At 38.9% G+C, this 18,812-nt stretch overlaps 1 protein-coding gene across 2 annotated transcripts in view; it reads left to right on the top strand.

The window, feature by feature from the left end:
• The window catches only part of OXCT1 (3-oxoacid CoA-transferase 1), a 144,720-nt gene extending 126,245 nt beyond the window's left edge, over positions 1-18,475 (top strand). For both annotated transcript variants that reach the window (XM_033179459.1, XM_033179458.1), the window contains 2 exons: positions 2,613-2,714; positions 16,779-18,475. In XM_033179459.1, the coding sequence (XP_033035350.1) occupies positions 2,613-2,714; positions 16,779-16,820 (144 nt within the window). In that variant the 3' untranslated portion in view covers positions 16,821-18,475. The remainder of the gene's footprint in view (positions 1-2,612; positions 2,715-16,778) is intronic.
• Positions 18,476-18,812: the final 337 nt, after the last annotated feature.

Here is an 18,812-nt window from a genome sequence, read left to right as displayed (position 1 = left end):
CTCTTTGATTACTGAAGCCTTAAATTTTGATACCACAGTTATCTTCTCTCTAAATCATTCCCATGCCTGTTCTTAATAACACAATCCAGATGCTCTTTTTTTCTTATTTGTTCTATTTTTATAAATTGACAGTTGTTCAGAATGCAAGAAAAAGCAAATCTTATCAATAGTGCTCCAGACACATTTTCTGCAAAGAAAGTGTTCATTTTTTTAAAATTTCATTGTCATTTTGGAATGAAGCAAGCTAATGAGTATACAAACATTCCTAAATTATCCATTTATTTTTTTCCTCTTGAAACACACATTTCTGCCAGAAAACTTTTTTGGAACATAAAATGTACAAGCAAAAGAAAAGTTTACTGAAACATTTTGTCTTATATTTCAAACCTCTTTTCCAGTAATGTCAACCAGGTTATCTGTGAATTCATCAGACAAACCAAGAATGCAGTTATCCCAGCAATGTGTGTTTCTGGGGAAAAATATTAATCAACTAGAGTCAATAATCATTTCAGGGCTTTGATCTGGGGTCACATATAAGTGAGATGTTAAGCAACTAAGGAGTAAAAAGTAAAAAACTGCTTGTGTGCTGCCCCCACTGTCTCAGGGATGGTGCTCAGAGTATGTTTTCTAATATTTGTCCTGTATCACAATCTTGGGAAGTACATTTTTATTATATATGTCTACAGATGCAAAGACAGGTTCACTAAAGGTTGCATAACTGTTGTGCAGCAGAGTGGAATTCTCATGGAGCTCAAAAGCCAGGGTTCTTTTCTCTACGTGTTGCTGTGTCTTGATATTACCCTCCTAGTTAGTGTATTCAAAAGTGGCAATTCAAGGTTTGACTTCCTAGCTAGTTGAAAAATCAGTTGGGTGCGGTGACTCATGCCTGTAATCCTTGTACTTTGGGAGGCTGAGGCAGGCAGGTGGATCACCTAAGATCAGGAATTTGAGACCAGCCTGACCAACATGGTAAAACCTCATCTCTACTAAAAATACAAAAAATTAGCTGGGTGTGGTGAGGCATGCCTGTAATCCCAGCGACTCGGGAGGCTGAGGCATGAGAATCACTTGAACCCAGGAGGTGGAGGTTGCAGTGAGCAGAGATCTGGCCATTGAACTCCAGCCTGGGTGACAGAGTGAGACTGTCTCAAAAAAATTAAAATAATAAAATAAAATAATTCTAAGCCTGCAAACAATAGTTGAATTTAGGTTAACTCTAGAGGAGAGGAAAGCTCTGGGATGCATAACGTTTTAGTCTGAGAAAGAGGAAACCATGAGAACTGAAAGAGGGAACAGTACTTAATGTGCTGGAGGGTAACTGTAGCATGGAGTTAAAGCCATAGGAGAAGCAGTTTTAGCTCTTACGGTTTGAACTTCCCTTCAGTAAACAATCTGCCTTGAAATAAGTGAGCCTCCTGCCACTGCAAGTATCTAAGCAGAATCCCATTGGCTATCTGAGAAGAATGTTTTGAAGAATTCTTGGGCGGAAGGTTATATTAAGTGACCTCGTAGGTCATTTCCACTCGAGTTATATTTCTAAGTGTGAAAGCATGTGTTCTAAATCAGATTCAACAGGCGGGGTCTATCTGCTGAGGTCAAGCCATATCAATTGGCACTACCAGCACCTGGTGTTACGGACCAGAATGATGTAATATTTCAGGTGACATTGGCTTTCTGGTGCTTGCCCTAAATATAAGCTTCTTCATTTGATTTACATAGCAAAGGGAGATCCCCATGCTCTCTTTCGGAGACTGTATGTTTTCACAGGATTTGAGAATATTTTTAACAGTTACTTGCATGTCCTTCAGGACCAGGATAGCTATCCTCTTATAATTACTCTTAGACACTTCAAAGCACCTTCTTCTGTTTCCTGTAATTCTTTACCCAACAGCATTTATAAACTTTTTTCCTATCATTCATGTGCTTTCACCTTCCAAAAATTCCCTTTCTCTCACCCTCTTTCTTCATTCCTTTCTTTAAATCATTATTAATCATGAATTGACCTTTGACCAAAAGTGTTAGACTTAACAAAAGGGAGGTAGTTTTTCCATGGTCAACACTCATTTATTTTCTGGCATCAACACTGTTCCACAAGTAATTGCTGATTAGGGAGTTGGCATTTATTCTCACCAAAATATCATAGTTACAGTTGACATTTTTCCACTGCTGATTTTTCTTTTGTCCTGGGTCGTATTTTTTTCCTTTTTTTTTTTTTTTTGAGACAGAGTCTCGCTTTGTCACCCAGGCTGGAAGTGCAGTGGCGTGATCTTGGCTCACTGCAAGTTCCGCCTCCCGGGTTCATGCCATTCTCCTACCTCAACCTCCCAGGTAGCCGGGGCTACAGGCGCCTGCCACCATGCCCTGCTAATTTTTTTTTTTTTTTGTATTTTTAGTAGAGACGGGGTTTCACCGTATTAGCCAGGATGGTCTCGATCTCCTGACCTTGTGATCCGCCCGCCTCAGCCTCCCAAAGTGCTGGGATTACAGGCGTGAGCCCCCGCACCTGGCCTTGTCTTTCCTTTATATAACTTGTGAGGTTATTTCTCTTTTGTGCCATATAATAATTAATGTGATGGAAATTGTCATTGTCCTTTTTCTTCCCACTCTGACAGGCTGTGTTTGATGTGGACAAGAAAAAAGGGCTGACTCTGATTGAGCTCTGGGAAGGCTTGACAGTAGATGACATACAGAAGAGTACCGGGTGTGATTTTGCAGTAAGTATTTCTGTGAACAAATCCAGCCACTTGTCTTATATTATAGGCTTGATTAACGGGTGTTTACAGGACATGAACCATTAATTTGTGATCATTTTTGGAGTTGACCTTTGTAGTGAACAGGAGTAGAAGGAAGGGTGCCTCTAGATGAGAGCAGGTGGGAACAGAGCTGTCCTCTGACTCACGGGCCAAGGTGGCTTAGGACTCAGAAGCAGGAGGGGGACCCACCACCAGGAGCTGCTAGAAACAAGGTTGAGCTTGAGCTCTAAGTTACTTTATGTTTTGAAGGCCCTGTATTCCTCTGTTCGTTGGTTATATGGCAACTGTAGTTGAACTTGATTAACTGAAAAATGTGAGCCACATATGGAGAAATGATACTTCCTTATTTTTAAACCCATCTATGACTTACGACTTTCTCTAAATTCTATGCCATATTTCATCTGTTGAAAATATTAAAATGTTGGGCCTCTGATATCACCAGGTTAATCATCACAAAACAGACATGCCCTGTATTTGAAGATAAGTACATAAAACACTCAGACTTACAAAGCAGATAAATATGTCAGGGGAGTATCCATTTAAGAAACCTCTAAATCCCTTTTTAAAATAGAATATTACTGAAATATAAATAATTGCTCTTTAATATAAGTGCTTATTCATAAATCAATCACCTAGCTAATGGCATTGAAAGCATGGCTCAGTCTATTTGAAGTTAACCAAAGGTAAAACTAAAATGTCTCTGAAGAAATGAAGGAAAGTGTATTAGTCCATTCTCACAGAGCTAATAAAGACAACCTAAGACTAGGTAGTTTATAGAGAAAAAGAGATTTAATGGACTTACAGGTCCACATGGCTGGGGAGGCCTCACAATCATGGCGGAAGGTGAAGGAGGAGCAAAGGCGCATCTTACATGGCAGCAAGCAAGAGAGTGTGTGCAGGGAAACTGCCTTTTATAAAACCGTCAGATCAAAGACTTATTCACTATCACAAGAACAGCATTGGAAAAATCCACCCCCTGATTCAATTACCTCCCACCAGGTCCCTCCCATGACACATGGGTATTATGGGAGCTCCAAATCAAGATGAGATTTGGGTGGGGACATGACCAAACCATATCAGAAAGGGATATTATTCTCATACCTATTTAAGAACCAACCTAATTAAAATGAAATATATTTATAATGAGAAGAAAATATGTTAATGTTATAGCTACACATCTTAGATAAACTAATTTAACAAAAGTTATTTCATAAGTCATACAAATATTTTATGTATGTCTTTCCTGTGTACTATATGCCTTGCTTGTGCCTATCAGTGCATAACACATTTTTTTTTTTTTTGAGACAGTCTTGCTCTGTTGCCCAGGCTGGAGTGCAGCAGCGTGATCTCGGCTCACTGCAAGCTCCACCTCCTGGGTTCATGCCATTCTCCTGCCTCAGCCTCCCCAGCACCTAGGACTACAGGTGCACGCCACCATGCCCAGCTAATTTTTTGTATTTTTAGTAGAGATGGGGTTTCACCGTGGTCTCGATCTCCTGACCTTGTGATCCACCCGCCTTGGCCTCCCAAAGTGCTGGATTACAGGTGTGAGCCACTGCGCCCGGCCTACACATTTCTTTAAAAACAATTTGTGTTTCATAGTTCATTATCCATATAATAACTGTTCCTGGTACTCTACCAAGGTCCTTGTCTATTAACCTTTTTTGAATGTCCCTTTGGAAAAACAAGTCTCCCAGTCATACCTTGCATGCAAAGCACATCTTTAATTAACTTTTCAGTAACTTCAAGGGGAGGGATATGCTTACACTTAAACTATTTAGGATTTCTTACTCCAGTGAGAAAAGCAAACAATCTGTAATCAGCTATTCTTTATTTTTTTTCTATGTGGAAAAATTAACCTTTTCATCAGATAACATTTTCAAGATCCACAGAATGATCAGTTTTTTAGCAAAAGAGAATGTACAAAGGAAGACCCTGGTTATATAGTTCTTTTTTTATTCATATGGGTAAATAAGGAATGAAAATATGGGTTTTTACTGTTCTTGCTTTGTTTTTCCAATAAAAGGTGCTGTTCCAATGAAAAGTATCTCTGTAGACCCTCTCTATTTCAGTGCCATCTCTTCTTTTCACAGGGATATGTAATCTTGTTTTCTCCAAATTAGGATGTTGAGATACAATGTTAATTTGTATGTCAGTGTTATCCTGAGATTGAAAAGGTATGGTATCAATGGAACCATCCAGAGGACTAGCTTTTGAGCATCTCACAATCAATGGCATCTCTTTAGACTCTGACAGATGAAATCACATATAAGAGGTTATTTCTCTGTAAGGCTAGAGCTGGAGTGCCCTAATTAATAAAATATTCTACTTAATACCTGGATTATCAATAAGGATACATTCAATTACAAAAGTACATTGAAGATAGTATTTCTTTTTTGATAATTCAGAAGACATTCCATGTCCTAATTCAGAAAATATTCCCTGTGGTTATCACTGCATAGCTAGCATTGTACTCCATATGTGACTATGTACTAGTTGCTAAAGTTCTATTTGAGAAAAGTCCCTAGAACTCAGCCTTCAACTGGCAGTGAACATTCTACAAGGGAATGATTGGCCAGTGTTGCCACATAAAGAAAAAAAGGTAAAATCCTAGTGCAAAACAATTTTAAAATGTGTTGGTAAAAGTCCTGTATCCCTAAGGATATGGATAAGTGAATGGGCAAAAGCTACATAATGTGGATATTAGCTGGTTGGGAAAATACTGGGAATTCCAAAGTAAAAGACTAAATGTGACAGCATCAGATAATAGGATGTGACGAAATTTTGGTTGTAGGATATCAAAAAAAGAATGATAATGAAGTATTTGGGCACTGTTAAAAAAATAATTACTAAGACTTTTTCATATATATCATAGTGTTATTAGCCATAATAAAAAAATGGAAAAAATATGATTTCTATCACATGAAACAGCTTCTGTTTCTTTTTTTTAGTTATACTTTAAGTTCTAGGGTATATGTGCACAATGTGCAGGTTTGTTACATATGTATACATGTGCCATGTTGGTGTGCTGCATCCATTAACTTGTCATTTACATTAGGTATATCTCCTAATGCTGTCCTTCCCCCCTCCCACTCCCCACAATAGGCCCCAATGTGTAATGTTCCCCTTCCTGTGTCCAAGTGATCTCATTGTTCAATTCCCACCAATGAGTGAGAACATGTGGTGTTTGGTTTTCTGTTCTTGTGATAGTTTGCTGAGAATGATGGTTTCCAGCTGCATCCATGTCCCTACAAAGGACACGAACTCATCCTTTTTTATGGCTGCATAGTATTCCATGGTGTATATGTGCCACATTTTCTTAATCCAGTCTGTCACTGATGGACATTTGGGTTGATTCCAAGTCTTTGCTGTTGTGAATAGTGCCACAATAAACATACGTGTGCATGTCTCTTTATACATGATTTATAAGCCTTTGGGTATATACCCAGTAATGGGATGGCTGGGTCAAATGGTATTTCTAGTTCTAGATCCTTGAGGAATCGCTACACTGTTTTCCACAATGGTTGAACTAGTTTACAGTCCCATCAACAGTGTAAAAGTGTTCCTATTTCTCCACATCCTCTCCAGTACCTGTTTTTTCCTGATTTTTTAATGATTGCCGTTCTAACTGGTGTGAGATGATATCTCATTGTGGTTTTGATTTGCATTTCTCTGATGGCAAGTGATGATGAACCTTTTTTCATGTGCCTGTTGGCTGCATAAATGTCTTTTTTTAAGAAGTGTCTGTTCATATCCTTTGCCCACTTTTTGATGGAGTGGTTTGTTTTTTTCTTGTAAATTTGTTTGAGTTCTTTGTAGGTTCTGGATATTAGCCCTTTGTCAGATGAGTAGATTGCAAAAATTTTCTCCCATTCTGTAGGTTGCCTTTTCACTCTGATGGTAGTTTCTTTTGCTGTGCAGAAGCTTTTTAGTTTAATTAGATCCTGTTTGTCAATTTTGGCTTTTGTTGCCATTGTTTCGGTGTTTTAGACATGAAGTCCTTGCCCATGCCTATGTCCTGAATGGTATTCCCTAGGTTTTCTTCTAGGGTTTTTATGGTTTTAGGTCTAACATTTAAGTCTCTAATCCATCTTGAATTAATTTTCGTACAAGGAATCAGGAAAGGATCCAGTTTCAGCTTTTTACTTGTGGCTAGCCAATTTTCCCAGCACCATTTATTAAATAGGGAATCCTTTCCCCATTTCTTGTTTTCCTCAGGTTTGTCAAAGATCAGATGGCTGTAGATGTGTGGTATTATTTCTGAGGGCTCTGTTCTGTTCCATTGGTCTATATCTCTGTTTTGGACCAGTACCATGCTGTTTTGGTTACTGTAGCCTTGTAGTATAGTTTGAAGTCAGGTAGCATGATGCCTCCAGCTTTGTTCTTTTGGCTTAGGATTGTCTTGGCAATGTGGGGTCTTTTTTGGTTCCATATGAACTTTAAAGCAATTTTTTCCAATTCTGTGAAGAAAGTCATTGGGAGCTTAATGGGGATGGCATTGAATCTATAAATTACCTTGGGCAGTTGGCCATTTTCACAATATTGATTCTTCCTATCTATGAGCATGGTATGTTCTTCCATTTGTTTGTGTCCTCTTTTATTTCACTGAGCAGTGGTTTGTAGTTCTCCTTGAAGAGGTTCTTTACATCCCTTGTAAGTTGGGTTCCTAGGTATTTTATTCTCTTTGAAGCTATTGTGAATGCGAGTTAATTCATGATTTGGCTCTCTGTTTGTCGGTAACTGGTGTATAAGAATGCTTGTGATTTTTGCACATTGATTTTGTATCCTGAGACTTTGCTGAAGTTGCTTATGAGCTTAAGGAGATTTTGGGCTGAGACAATGGGGTTTTCTAAATAAACAATCATGTCATCTGCAAACAGGGACAATTTGACTTCTTCTTTTCCTAACTGAATACCCTTGATTTCTTTCTCTTGCCTGATTGCCCTAGCCAGAACTTCCAACACTATGTTGAATAGGAGTGATGAGAGAGGGCATCCCTGTCTTGTGCCAGTTTTCAAAGGGAATGCTTCCAGTTTTTTCCCATTCACTATGATACTGGCTGGGGGTTTGTCATAAAAAGCTCTTATTATTTTGAGATACGTTCCATCAATACTAAATTTATTGAGAATTTTTAGCATGAAGGGCTGTTGAATTTTGGCAAAGGCCTTTTCTGCATCTATTGAGATAATCATGTGGTTTTTGTATTTGGTTCTGTTGATATACTGGATTACGTTTATTGATTTGCATATGTTGAACCAGTCTTGCATCCCAGGGATGAAGCCCACTTGATCATGGTGGATAAGCTTTTTGATGTGCTGCTGGATTCGGTTTGCCAGTATTTTATTGAGGGTTTTTGCATCGATGTTAATCGGGGATTTTGGTCTAAAATTCTCTTTTTTTGTTGTGTCTCTGCCAGGCTCTGGTATCAGGATGATGTTGGCCTCATAAAATGAGTTAGGGAGGATTCCTTCTTTTTGTATTGATTGGAATAATTTCAGAAGGAATGGTACCAGCTCCTCCTTGTACCTCTGGTAGATTTCGGCTATGAATCCGTCTGGTCCTGGACTTTTTTTGTTTGTTAGACAATTATTGCCTCAATTTCAGAGCCTGCTATTGGTCTATTCAGGGATTCAACTTCTTCCTGGTTTAGTCTTGGGAGAGTGTAAGTGTCCAGGAAATTATCCATTTCTTCTAGATTTTCTAGTTTATTTGCATAGAGGTGTTTACAGTATTCTCTGATCGTAGTTTGTATTTCTGTGGGGTCAGTGGTGATATCCCCTTTATCATTTTTTATTGCCTCTATTTGATTCTTCTCTCTTTTCTTCTTTATTAGTCTTGCTAGCGGTCTATCAATTTTGTTGATCTTTTCAAAAAAACAGCTCCTGGATTCATTGATTTTTTTGTAGGGTTTTTTGTGTCTCTATCTCCTTCAGTTCTGCTCTGATCTTAGTTATTTCTTGCCTTCTGCTAGCGTTTGAATGTGTTTGCTCTTGCTTCTCTAGTTCTTTTAATTGTGATGTTAGGGTGTCAATTTTAGATCTTTCCTGCTTTCTCTTGTGGGCATTGAGTGCTATAAATTTCCCTCTACACACTGCTTTAAATGTGTCCCAGAGATTCTGGAATGTTGTGTCTTTGTTCTTGTTGGTTTCAAAGAACATCTTTATTTCTGCCTTCATTTTGTTATGTACCCAGTAGTCATTCAGGAGCAGGTTGTTCAGTTTCCATGTAGTGGAGTGGTTTTGATTAAGTTTCTTAGTCCTGAGTTCTAGTTTGATTGCGCTGTTGTCTGAGAGACAGTTTGTTATAATTTCTGTTCTTTTACATTTGCTGAGGAGTGCTTTACTTCCAACTATGTTGTTAATTTTGGAATAAGTGCGATGTGGTGCTGAGAAGAATGTATATTCTGTTGATTTGGGGTGGAGAGTTCTGTAGATGTCTATTAGGTCGCTTGGTGCAGAGTTGAGCTCAATTCCTGGATATGCTTGTTAACTTTCTGTCTCATTGATCTGTCTAATGTTGACAGTGGGGTGTTAAAGTCTCCCATTATTATTGTATGGGAGTCTAAGTCTCTTTGTAAGTCTCTAAGGACTTGCTTTATGAATCTGGGTACTCCTATATTGGGCACATATATATTTAGGATAGTTAGCTCTTCCTGATGAATTGATCCCTTTACCATTATGTAATGGCCTTCTTTGTCTCTTTTGATCTTTGATGGTTTAAAGTCTGTTTTTTTTTTTTGAGATGGAGTCTCGCTCTGTCGCCCAGGCTGGAGTGCAGTGGCCGGATCTCAGCTCACTGCAAGCTCTGCCTCCCGGGTTCACACCATTCTCCTGCCTCAGCCTCCCGAGCAGCTGGGACTACAGGCGCCCGCCACCTCGCCCAGCTAGTTTTTTGTATTTTTTAGTAGAGACGGGGTTTCACTGTGTTAGCCAGGATGGTCTCGATCTCCTGACCTCGTGATCCGCCCATCTCGGCCTCCCAAAGTGCTGGGATTACAGGCTTGAGCCACCGCGCCCAGCCTAAAGTCTGTTTTATTGGAGATTAGGATTGCAACCCCTCCTTTTTTTTGTTTTCCATTTGCTTGGTAGATCTTCCTCCATCCCTTTATTTTGAACCTATGTGTGTCTGCCTGTGAGATGAGTCTCCTGAATACAGCAAACTGATGGGTCTTGACTCTTTATCCAATGTGCCAGTCTGTGTCTTTTAATTGGACCATTTAATCCATTTACATTTAAAGTTAATATTGTTATGTGTGAACTTGACCCTGTCATTATGATATTAGCTGCTTATTTTGCTCGTTAGTTGATGGAGTTTCTTCCTAGCATCAATGAACTTTACATTTTGGCATGTTTTTGCAATGGCTGGTATGAGTTGTTCCTTTCCATGTTTAGTGCTTCCTTCAGGATCTCTTGTAGGGCAGGCCTGGTGGTGACAAAATCTCTAAGCATTTGCTTGTCTGCAAAGGATTTTATTTTTCCTTCACTTATGAAACTTAGTATGCCTGGATATGAAATTCTGGGTTGAAAATTCTTTTCTTTAAGAATGTTGAATATTGACCCCCACTCTCTTCTGGATTGTAGAGTTTCTGCCGAGAGCTCTGCTGTTAGTCTGATGGGCTTCCCTTTGTGGGTAACCCGACCTTTCTCTCTGGCTGCCCTTAACATTTTTTCCCTCATTTCAACTTTGGTGAATCTGACAATTATGTGTCTTGGAGTTGCTCTTCTCGAGGAGTATCTTTGTGGTGTTCTCTGTATTTCCTGAATTTGAATGTTGGCCTGCCCTACTAGTTTGGGGAAGTTCTACTGCATGATATCCTGAAGAGTGTTTTCCATCTTGGTTCCATTTTCCCCATCACTTTCAGGCACCCCAATCAGACGTAGATTTGGTCTTTTCACATAATCCCATATTTCTTGGAGGCTTTTTCATTTCTTTTTACTCTTTTTTCTCTACACTTCTCTTCTCGCTTCATTTCATTCATTTGATCTTCAATCACTGATACCATTTCTTCCAGTTGATCGAGTCGGTTACTGAAGCTTGTGCATTTGTCACGTAGTTCTCATGTCATGGTTTTCATCTCTATCAGTTCTTTTAAGGTCTTCTCTGCATTGATTATTCTAGTTATCCATTCTTCCATTCTTTTTTCAAGGTTTTTAGTTTCTTTGCGCTGGTTACATAGTTCCTCCTTTAGCTCTGAGAAGTTTGATCAACTGAAGCCTTCTTCTCTCAACTTGTCAAAGTCATTCTCCATCCAGCTTTGTTCTGTTGCTGGCAATGAGCTGAGTTCCTTTGGAGGGGGAGATGCGCTCTGATTTTTTGAATTCCCAGCTTTTCTTCCCTGCTTTTTCCCCATCTTTGTGGTTTTATCTGCGTTTGGTCTTTGATGATGGTGACGTACTGATGGGGTTTTGGTGTGGCTGTCCTTTCTGTTCATTAGTTTGCCTTCTAACAGTCAGGACCCTCAGCTGCAGGTCTGTTGGAGTTTGCTTCAGGTCCACTCCAGACCCTGTTTGCCGGGGTATCAGCAGCAGAGGCTGCAGAAGATAGAATATTGCTGACCAGCGAGTATTGCTGTCTGATTCTTGCTCTGGAAGCTTCGTCTCAGGGGTGTACCCAGCTGTGAGGTGTGAGGTGTCGGTCTGCACCTAGTGGGGCATGTCTCCCAGTTAGGCTACTCAGGGGTCAGGGACCCACTTGAGCAGGCAGTCTGTCTGTTCTCAGATCTCAACCTCCGTGCTGGGAGAACCACTGCTCTCTTCAAAGCTGTCAGACAGGGACATTTACATCTGCTGCGGTTTCTGCTGCTTTTTGTTTAGCTATGCCGTGTCCCCAGAGGTGGAGTCTACAGATGTAGGCAGGCCTCCTTGAGCTGTGGTGGGCTCCACCCAATTTGAGCTTCCCAGTGGCTTTGTTTACCTACTTAAGCCTCAGCAGTGGCAGGCGCCCCTCTCCCAGCCTTGCTGCCGCCTTGCAGTTAGATCTCAGACTGCTGTGCTAGCAATGAGGGAGGCTCCGTGGGTGTGGGCCCCTCTGGGCCAGGTGTGGTATATAATCTCCTGGAGTGCCATTTGCTAAGACCGTTGGTAAAGTGCAGTATTAGGGTGGGAGTTACCGATTTTCCAGGTGTTGTGTGTCTCAATTTCCCTTTGCTAGGAAAAGGAATTCCCTTCCCCCTTGCATTTCCCAGGTGAGCAATGCCTCACCCTGCTTCAGCTCTCGCTGGTCGGGCTGCACCCACGAACCAGCATCGACTGTCCGACATGCCCCAGTGAGATGAACCCGGTACCTCAGTTGAAAATGCAGTAATCACCCATCTTCTGTGTCGCTCGCGCTGGGAGCTGGAGACTGGAGGTGTTCTTATTCGGCCATCTTGGGCAACCCCTCAAAACAGCTTCTTTAAAAATTCTGTAATGACTGTCACAGTTTTGTTCATGATTTTGTATCAGTTGAAAGTTGGAGTTTTCCATCAGAGGGCAGTATCTTGAAGGTCATCATATATCTGGAACTTGGTAGAGGCTGTGGAAATTTTGTTGTAGAAATGCAAATATTGATTATATTTCTGGAACTTTCAGAACACACCCAAAATGAGATTCTAATCAGGAGCTGTTTACAGCTAGAGAAGCCAGCCATATGATTACTCTCCCTCAAAATGTGGATGCTATGAAGATAGGGACTTTGCTGTTTCTTGGGGATTGAGTGCTGAATCCCTTGAGAGAAGGGAGCTGAGCAGGTAGAGGTAAAAGTATTACTATTATACAGGCTAGAGTGAGGGATGTGGCCTCAGTGTACAGCCGCAGCAGGCTTCCCAAATGTGAACCCCACAAATACAGAGGCTTCGGCTTCCAAATATAGGCAACACCAGAGAAACCCAGGCCTCCTACATAAGGGGAGCCTTCATTGCTAAGCTTCCATCCACTTGGCTGAGAGCAAAACAGAGCATTGCTTTCTATGTGAAGACCTCAATGAAGAGTAAGAGTCAGGCTGCGTTTCACATGTTAAGGTTCCTCTGCCCAAATAATCATTTAACTACATCAATAAGGGACACACCAGAGACCAGGGTAGTTACATGAATGGATAGGTGTCCTTCCGCATGGAATGGAATATGAGAAGTGGGGAATAAAGGCTCCCCTGTCCCCAGCACTATTGGTAGAGCCGTGTACATATGTTCATGTTCTACAAGTGCTCGTGATGCTGTTCAGTAATGCTTTCCTATGTTTAAATAACTGTGGTAAAAACTTTTAAAAAATTTACCATCTTAACCATTTTTAAGTGTACAATTCAGTAATATTAAGTGTATTCACATTGTTATACGACAGATCTCTAGCACTTTTATAACTTGCATCTCTGAAACTATTCATTAAACACTTAATTCCACAGCCTTTGGCAACCACTGTTTTTGCTTTCTGTTTCTATCATTTTGACTGTTCTAGATACCTCATATGCATGGAATCGTAAGTATTTGCCCTTTTGTGACTGTCTTGTTTTGCTTAGCATAATGTATTCAGGGTTCATCTGTATTGTAGCATCTATGACAGGATTTTCTTCTTTTTAAGGCTGTATAATATTTCTTTGTGCATATATACCACACTTTCATTACCCACTCATCTGTTGGTAGACATTTGGGCTGCTTCCACCTCTTGGCTACTGTGAATCGTGCTGCAAAGAACATGGATGTGCAAGTATCTTTTTGAGATTCTGCTTTGAAATTTTTTAGATATATAATTCAGAATTTGGATTGCTGGATCGTATGATAATTCTATTATTAATTTTTTGTGGAACTGCCATACTGTTTTTCACAATGGTTGCCCTGTTTTACATTCCCACTATTGGTGCACAGGGGTTCTAATTTCTCCATATCTTTGCCAACAGTTATCTTCTGTTTAATAGTGGCCATCCTAATGGGTGTGAGGTGATATCGCATTGTGGTTTTGATTTGCATTTCTCTGGTGATGTTGTCAAAGTTTCTCATATATTCTGGATGCTAATCTCTTATCAGATATGACTTTTGAATATTCTTTCCCATTCCACAGGTTTGTTTTCTTTGACACATGGTAGTTTTTAAGTTCGATATAGTCTTCTGTTTTTTATGCTACTAGGGCCCAACATTTTCACAACCAAGGAATCCTTTGGCTTATTTTTCTCCCATTGTCCTCAGATTTTGTAAGAAGTCTGTCTCCCAGATATTTAAAGAGTCAAAATGATGTCATATTAAAGCTGTGACAAGCTAATGAATATGTCAAATTTCTTCATTTTTTGGCTATACTTACAGCATTCAGTATGCCAATTAGTTGATGGGCCAAAGTATTAGGTTGATGCAAAAGTAATTGTGGCTTAATAAATGGTTTTGTCATTGAAAATATCAGCTTTCAATTAGTTATTTGGGTTGTTTCTTTTCTGGTGAATGCTTAAGCTATGTAAAATAGGTGTTTTTATAAACCATGTGTCTGTGGACCTCTTTTGAACAGTATTTCTTTAATTTTATCTTTTTAACTTAAAAAATTAAAGTGTAATCCATATTTAAACATTATGTGGTAGAATAAACTTCCAGACGTCACTAGTCATACACCCAATGTATGTTCCATATTGAGCTGTAAAAAGTCGATAAAATAGAACTAATTTATAGTTGTTGCTCCCAAGAGCCTTGGCCTTATTCTCCAGGCAGGAATATACCCTAACAAACCAGTGGCAAAACAAACAAACAAAAACTAGTAAAAGCATTGCTTATTAATATGTTTGCAGTGGAATCTGAAAGAGGCCAGCTGCAGACATTCCTTGCCAAATTGAATAAATTTATACTTTCAGTATCTACTATGAACTGGCATTCTACCAGAGTTAAGCAATATACTTTTGGGATATTAATGCACTGGGAAGACAAATCATTGGCTTATCTTCTATACCTAAATCATGTCACCTTGTGCTTAGCCTGTAGATCACGTTGGCAGAATAAACTCCTTTGGCTTGCATGAATTTACAGTGTTGATGAGACTGGGAGAACAGAATGAGAAATGGTGATTTAGTAGATGTTTTTCATTAAAAAGCAGGCAAAGTCAGTCTATATAAAGCGTTATTTTTGATGTCATTTTTCACATTGAGAATGTAAATGACATTAAGAGCTCAAAATAGGGCTGACATAACAAGGAAAAGGATCAGATGTTCAGTTAAAAAAATTAATGTGTCCAGTTTCTTTTTCAAGGAAGTGCTATGAAGCATCTATAGAAAATAATTTGTAGTAAAAAAAAGTTTCACTAAATTGGGCTAGGCACGGTGGCTCATGCCTGTAATCCCAGCACTTTGGGAGGCCAAGGCAGGTGGATCACCTGAGGTCAGGAGTTCAAGACCAGCCTTGCCAACATGGAGAAACCCCGTCTCTACTAAAAATACAAAAACTAGCTGGGCATGGTGGCGCCTGCCTGTAATCCCAGCTACTCGGGAGGCTAAGGCAGGAAAATCGCTTGAACCCGGGAGGTGGCAGTTGTGGTGAGCCAAGATCGTGCCATTGCACTGCAGCCTGGGCAACAAGAGGGAAACTCCGTCTCAAAAAAAAAAAAAGAGAGAAAAAAAAATGAGGTTTCACTAAGTTATTTCCACAGATGCTCTGTTGTTTAAAAAAAAGAAAGAAAATGGACTGTGAGACATACTTATCTAAATACTAAATGTTATTCTTAGTAGAGTTGAAGATCTGTGTATATGTGTGATACTACTTTTTGTCTACTTATTCTGTTTGTCTCTATGTCTACTCTTAGAAATCAGTCATAATGCATTCTCATTTACCCTAAGCTATATACCAAATCGTGCTGAACTTTTTTATTCTTGTTTATTCTTATTTATTCTTTTAGTAGACCTTTTTGCCATTCTGGTTTAGTACTTTCGTAGAAAAATGGAAGGCAGGACATTAACTCTTGATACCATAAAGAGTTAATTGTGAAGAGCTAATGCAGACATTATTTATAAATGAACTAAAACTATTTAACCTAATGAAAGCCGAATGATTGCCTGTTCTTTCAGTTTTTAATACTGATTTAACTATCAGGAACCTCCCTTCTAGTTCTTTGAAACTTAATTATCTACTTATTCATTCATTTGTTCATTTATCAATTTAAGAAAATATTGTTTATTCTGGAAGGTAAAATGCTAATTGGGCTCATTTCAGTTGCCACATCTTTGAGAATTTCACAAAGCACCCAAGTTTTGGTATTTCCTTCTTTCCATGGGGACTGTTACTAACTAGAACCCAATCAATATTTGCCATGTTGAATTAAGGAATCTGAACCTGGTACCACACTTTGAAAAATCTGTCACAGTTAAACTGACCACTTATATTTATGGTTCTCCTGCAACCAGCTCTACCTTAAATATACGTTCATTGTCACTTTTCTCTGCTTGAAGATTTGCAGGAAAGCATTGACTATTTTATACACTGAACATAATTATAATCAACATTTGATTGTTTTAATGCTCTAACTTCCATATTTTAATAACTTGGAATCCTCTTATTGCCTTTGTATCATTTCTGTTCTGATTATGAAATTTCCGATAAGATTTATCATTGATCATACGTCTCTTCATTAATATGTATTTAGGTAATTGAAAGACTACATAAAGCTTCTTTCAACAATATTATGAATTGGCTGGATCTCTTTTGAGGTTTTGGAGACTTGTGGTTTGTACTGTGTCTTAAATGAAGTCTCAGAGGCATCAGTCTCAGAGATCAGTGATTGATCTGACAGGGGGCTTGGTTATTGGGATCCTTTGTTTTCCTCTGCTCCTTTTCCACCTGCTCCTTGTTGCCAGCCTTGTCCATCCTTAATTTAGGAGCTAATACAAGAAGGTTGAGAACTGTGAAATACCCAAAATGTAAACAGAACTGTTCTGTCTCAGTGTTTCAGGGTAGAAAATCATGTGGAAACTCCAGGGAATGTCTATGGCAAGGCCGCTTGTTTCCTACATGATTGAAATTTGCAAATTAAAAGGACAGAGATTTATTTCATGCAGTTTTTCATAACTTGATTTTTTTTTCTCTTTTACCAGGTTTCACCAAAACTCATGCCAATGCAGCAGATCGCAAATTGAAACGTGAATATTTGTACCAGGCTGCGTGTTTTTCATTTTAAACACATAGGATTTAATTGAAAGGACACCAGTAATCATAATTGTGTATTTAACAGGTGGTTTTTGATTAGTTTTCTTCTAGGGTTTCAGACTTTATGCATCCATATAAACTGTTCTCTAGGCATGCTGTGACATTTTAATAAAAAGCAAAAGGAGCATTTATAATTATCTCATTTGTTAAGTTCTGAGAAGGTTGTCTTTATAATAGGTAATTATATTGAATGCATTTTCACTGAATATAGTATGTATGCTAAATTATATGAACCTTTCCCCAAGAAGGGCCCTAGAAATTGATGTGGCTTTCCTCTTAACTATTAATTATTAATCCTGAAAGAAAGATAACACATGTGATTTTGTGGTTAGGAGAGTTGCTGTCATGATTGTTTTTTTCTTCACCCTCCTCTGACTTTTCTTTTGGGGCTTCAGATTTTATGATTACATCTTCTAGAGCATCCCCCTTCTTCCTATACTGCTTTTAAACAAATGCCCAAGAAGGCAAGCAGGAATGTCTCTTGTGGGGGAGAGCAGGGAGAAATAATTAGTTCAAACCAACTATCTGTCTGTGCTTTTCAAAGACTAAGGCATATTATAGGAATAGGAACAGAAGAAACTGATTCTTCTGTTTTCTCATTTTAAAACAGTCCAGTATTCCTTTGTATTCTCAAGGGTCCTTGAGAATATTTCTGTTATTGTGACCCTGTGGGCTACTTGTACTGTACCTCCTCTCAAGCCAAGAAGGGCTGCAGGATAATTTACCATGAATCCTTAGTAGCAGTGACAGCAGAGTTAAAAAATAAAAGGTGCTTTACTTTCAGGCTCTCATTTTGGTTCAGAAAAGATTTTAAATATTGAATGACACTTCTACAGAACAACGATTTTTCTTCTGCCAAGGCTACTTCCTTTAACAAAGTCTCTTTAATTCAGTATTGTCCAACTAGGGAAAATAATGATGGACAAGTCTAGGGATTTGAAGTCAGTGAACTTTTAGTGTCAGGGGTAAACTTGGTGGGTAGATCAGGTTTGAAAGAGACTTCCTTAGAGGTATTCTCAATACCAGACAGGGGCCCATGGGAATAACTTCAGAAGCATCCCAGATAATAGATGGGTAAGAAGTCTAGGCACCCTGAAGAACAAGTGAGACAGCTGGCCTCTGGACAGAGGTAGGCATAGTACAGTAGAGTATATCATTCCTCTGGTCCTAAATATAGGAATGTATTCATGTTTTTAGGTGATGGTGGTCATTGAAACTCACTTGTCTTCAGGTGTAGCTACAATTGTGTAATGTACAATATTAGAGAAAGGACAGGCTTTTAATAAGTAACACACACCGTATATAAAATAGCCTTTCTGGCTGGCCACGTGGTTAAATGCATACCTTCCCAGTACTGGGGGGGAAAATGACCTTTCTTAGAATGTGCAAGTTTCATGAGAGTAATATATTGATATGATTTTGAAAAGAATTGTTGATAGTTACATCTTCAAACTTGCTTATCATTCCAGTATGCAACTTTAAGATATTGTGATTCTAAGTAGATGACTTTATATTCTTGATTAAAGAGTGCTATACATGTTAAGAAATGCATTAAGGAATATAATAAATATTCCAAAGTGATATAGATCAGTGTGATTGTCCTTTATTTCACTTGGGTATGGCATTGCTAAATGTGGGAATAATGCAACAGATTGTCAGGATAGCTAACAATAAAGTCAGCACACATCACGACTTCTAGTCAAGTTGTTGCTTTTCTTTTTATCTTACCAGAGAAAAGATATTGTTCTTCTAGAAAGATCAAATGAACATTGAGTTTCACAACTTGCTCCTTGTCAGAACCTGCTATGTTTGTAAAAATCATTTATCCAAGGCTTCATGGGTGAATCCTTGTTCGCTTTTTGTGTAACGTTTTCCTTTACTGTACACATTAGTTGCCTAGTGCTGTGAGTTTATTTCCATTT

The sequence above is a fragment of the Trachypithecus francoisi genome, unplaced genomic scaffold, assembly GCF_009764315.1.
Source record: "Trachypithecus francoisi isolate TF-2019V2 unplaced genomic scaffold, Tfra_2.0 Lachesis_group2, whole genome shotgun sequence".
Lineage (NCBI taxonomy): Eukaryota > Metazoa > Chordata > Mammalia > Primates > Cercopithecidae > Trachypithecus > Trachypithecus francoisi.
This window is presented reverse-complemented; position numbering and strand designations above follow the sequence as displayed.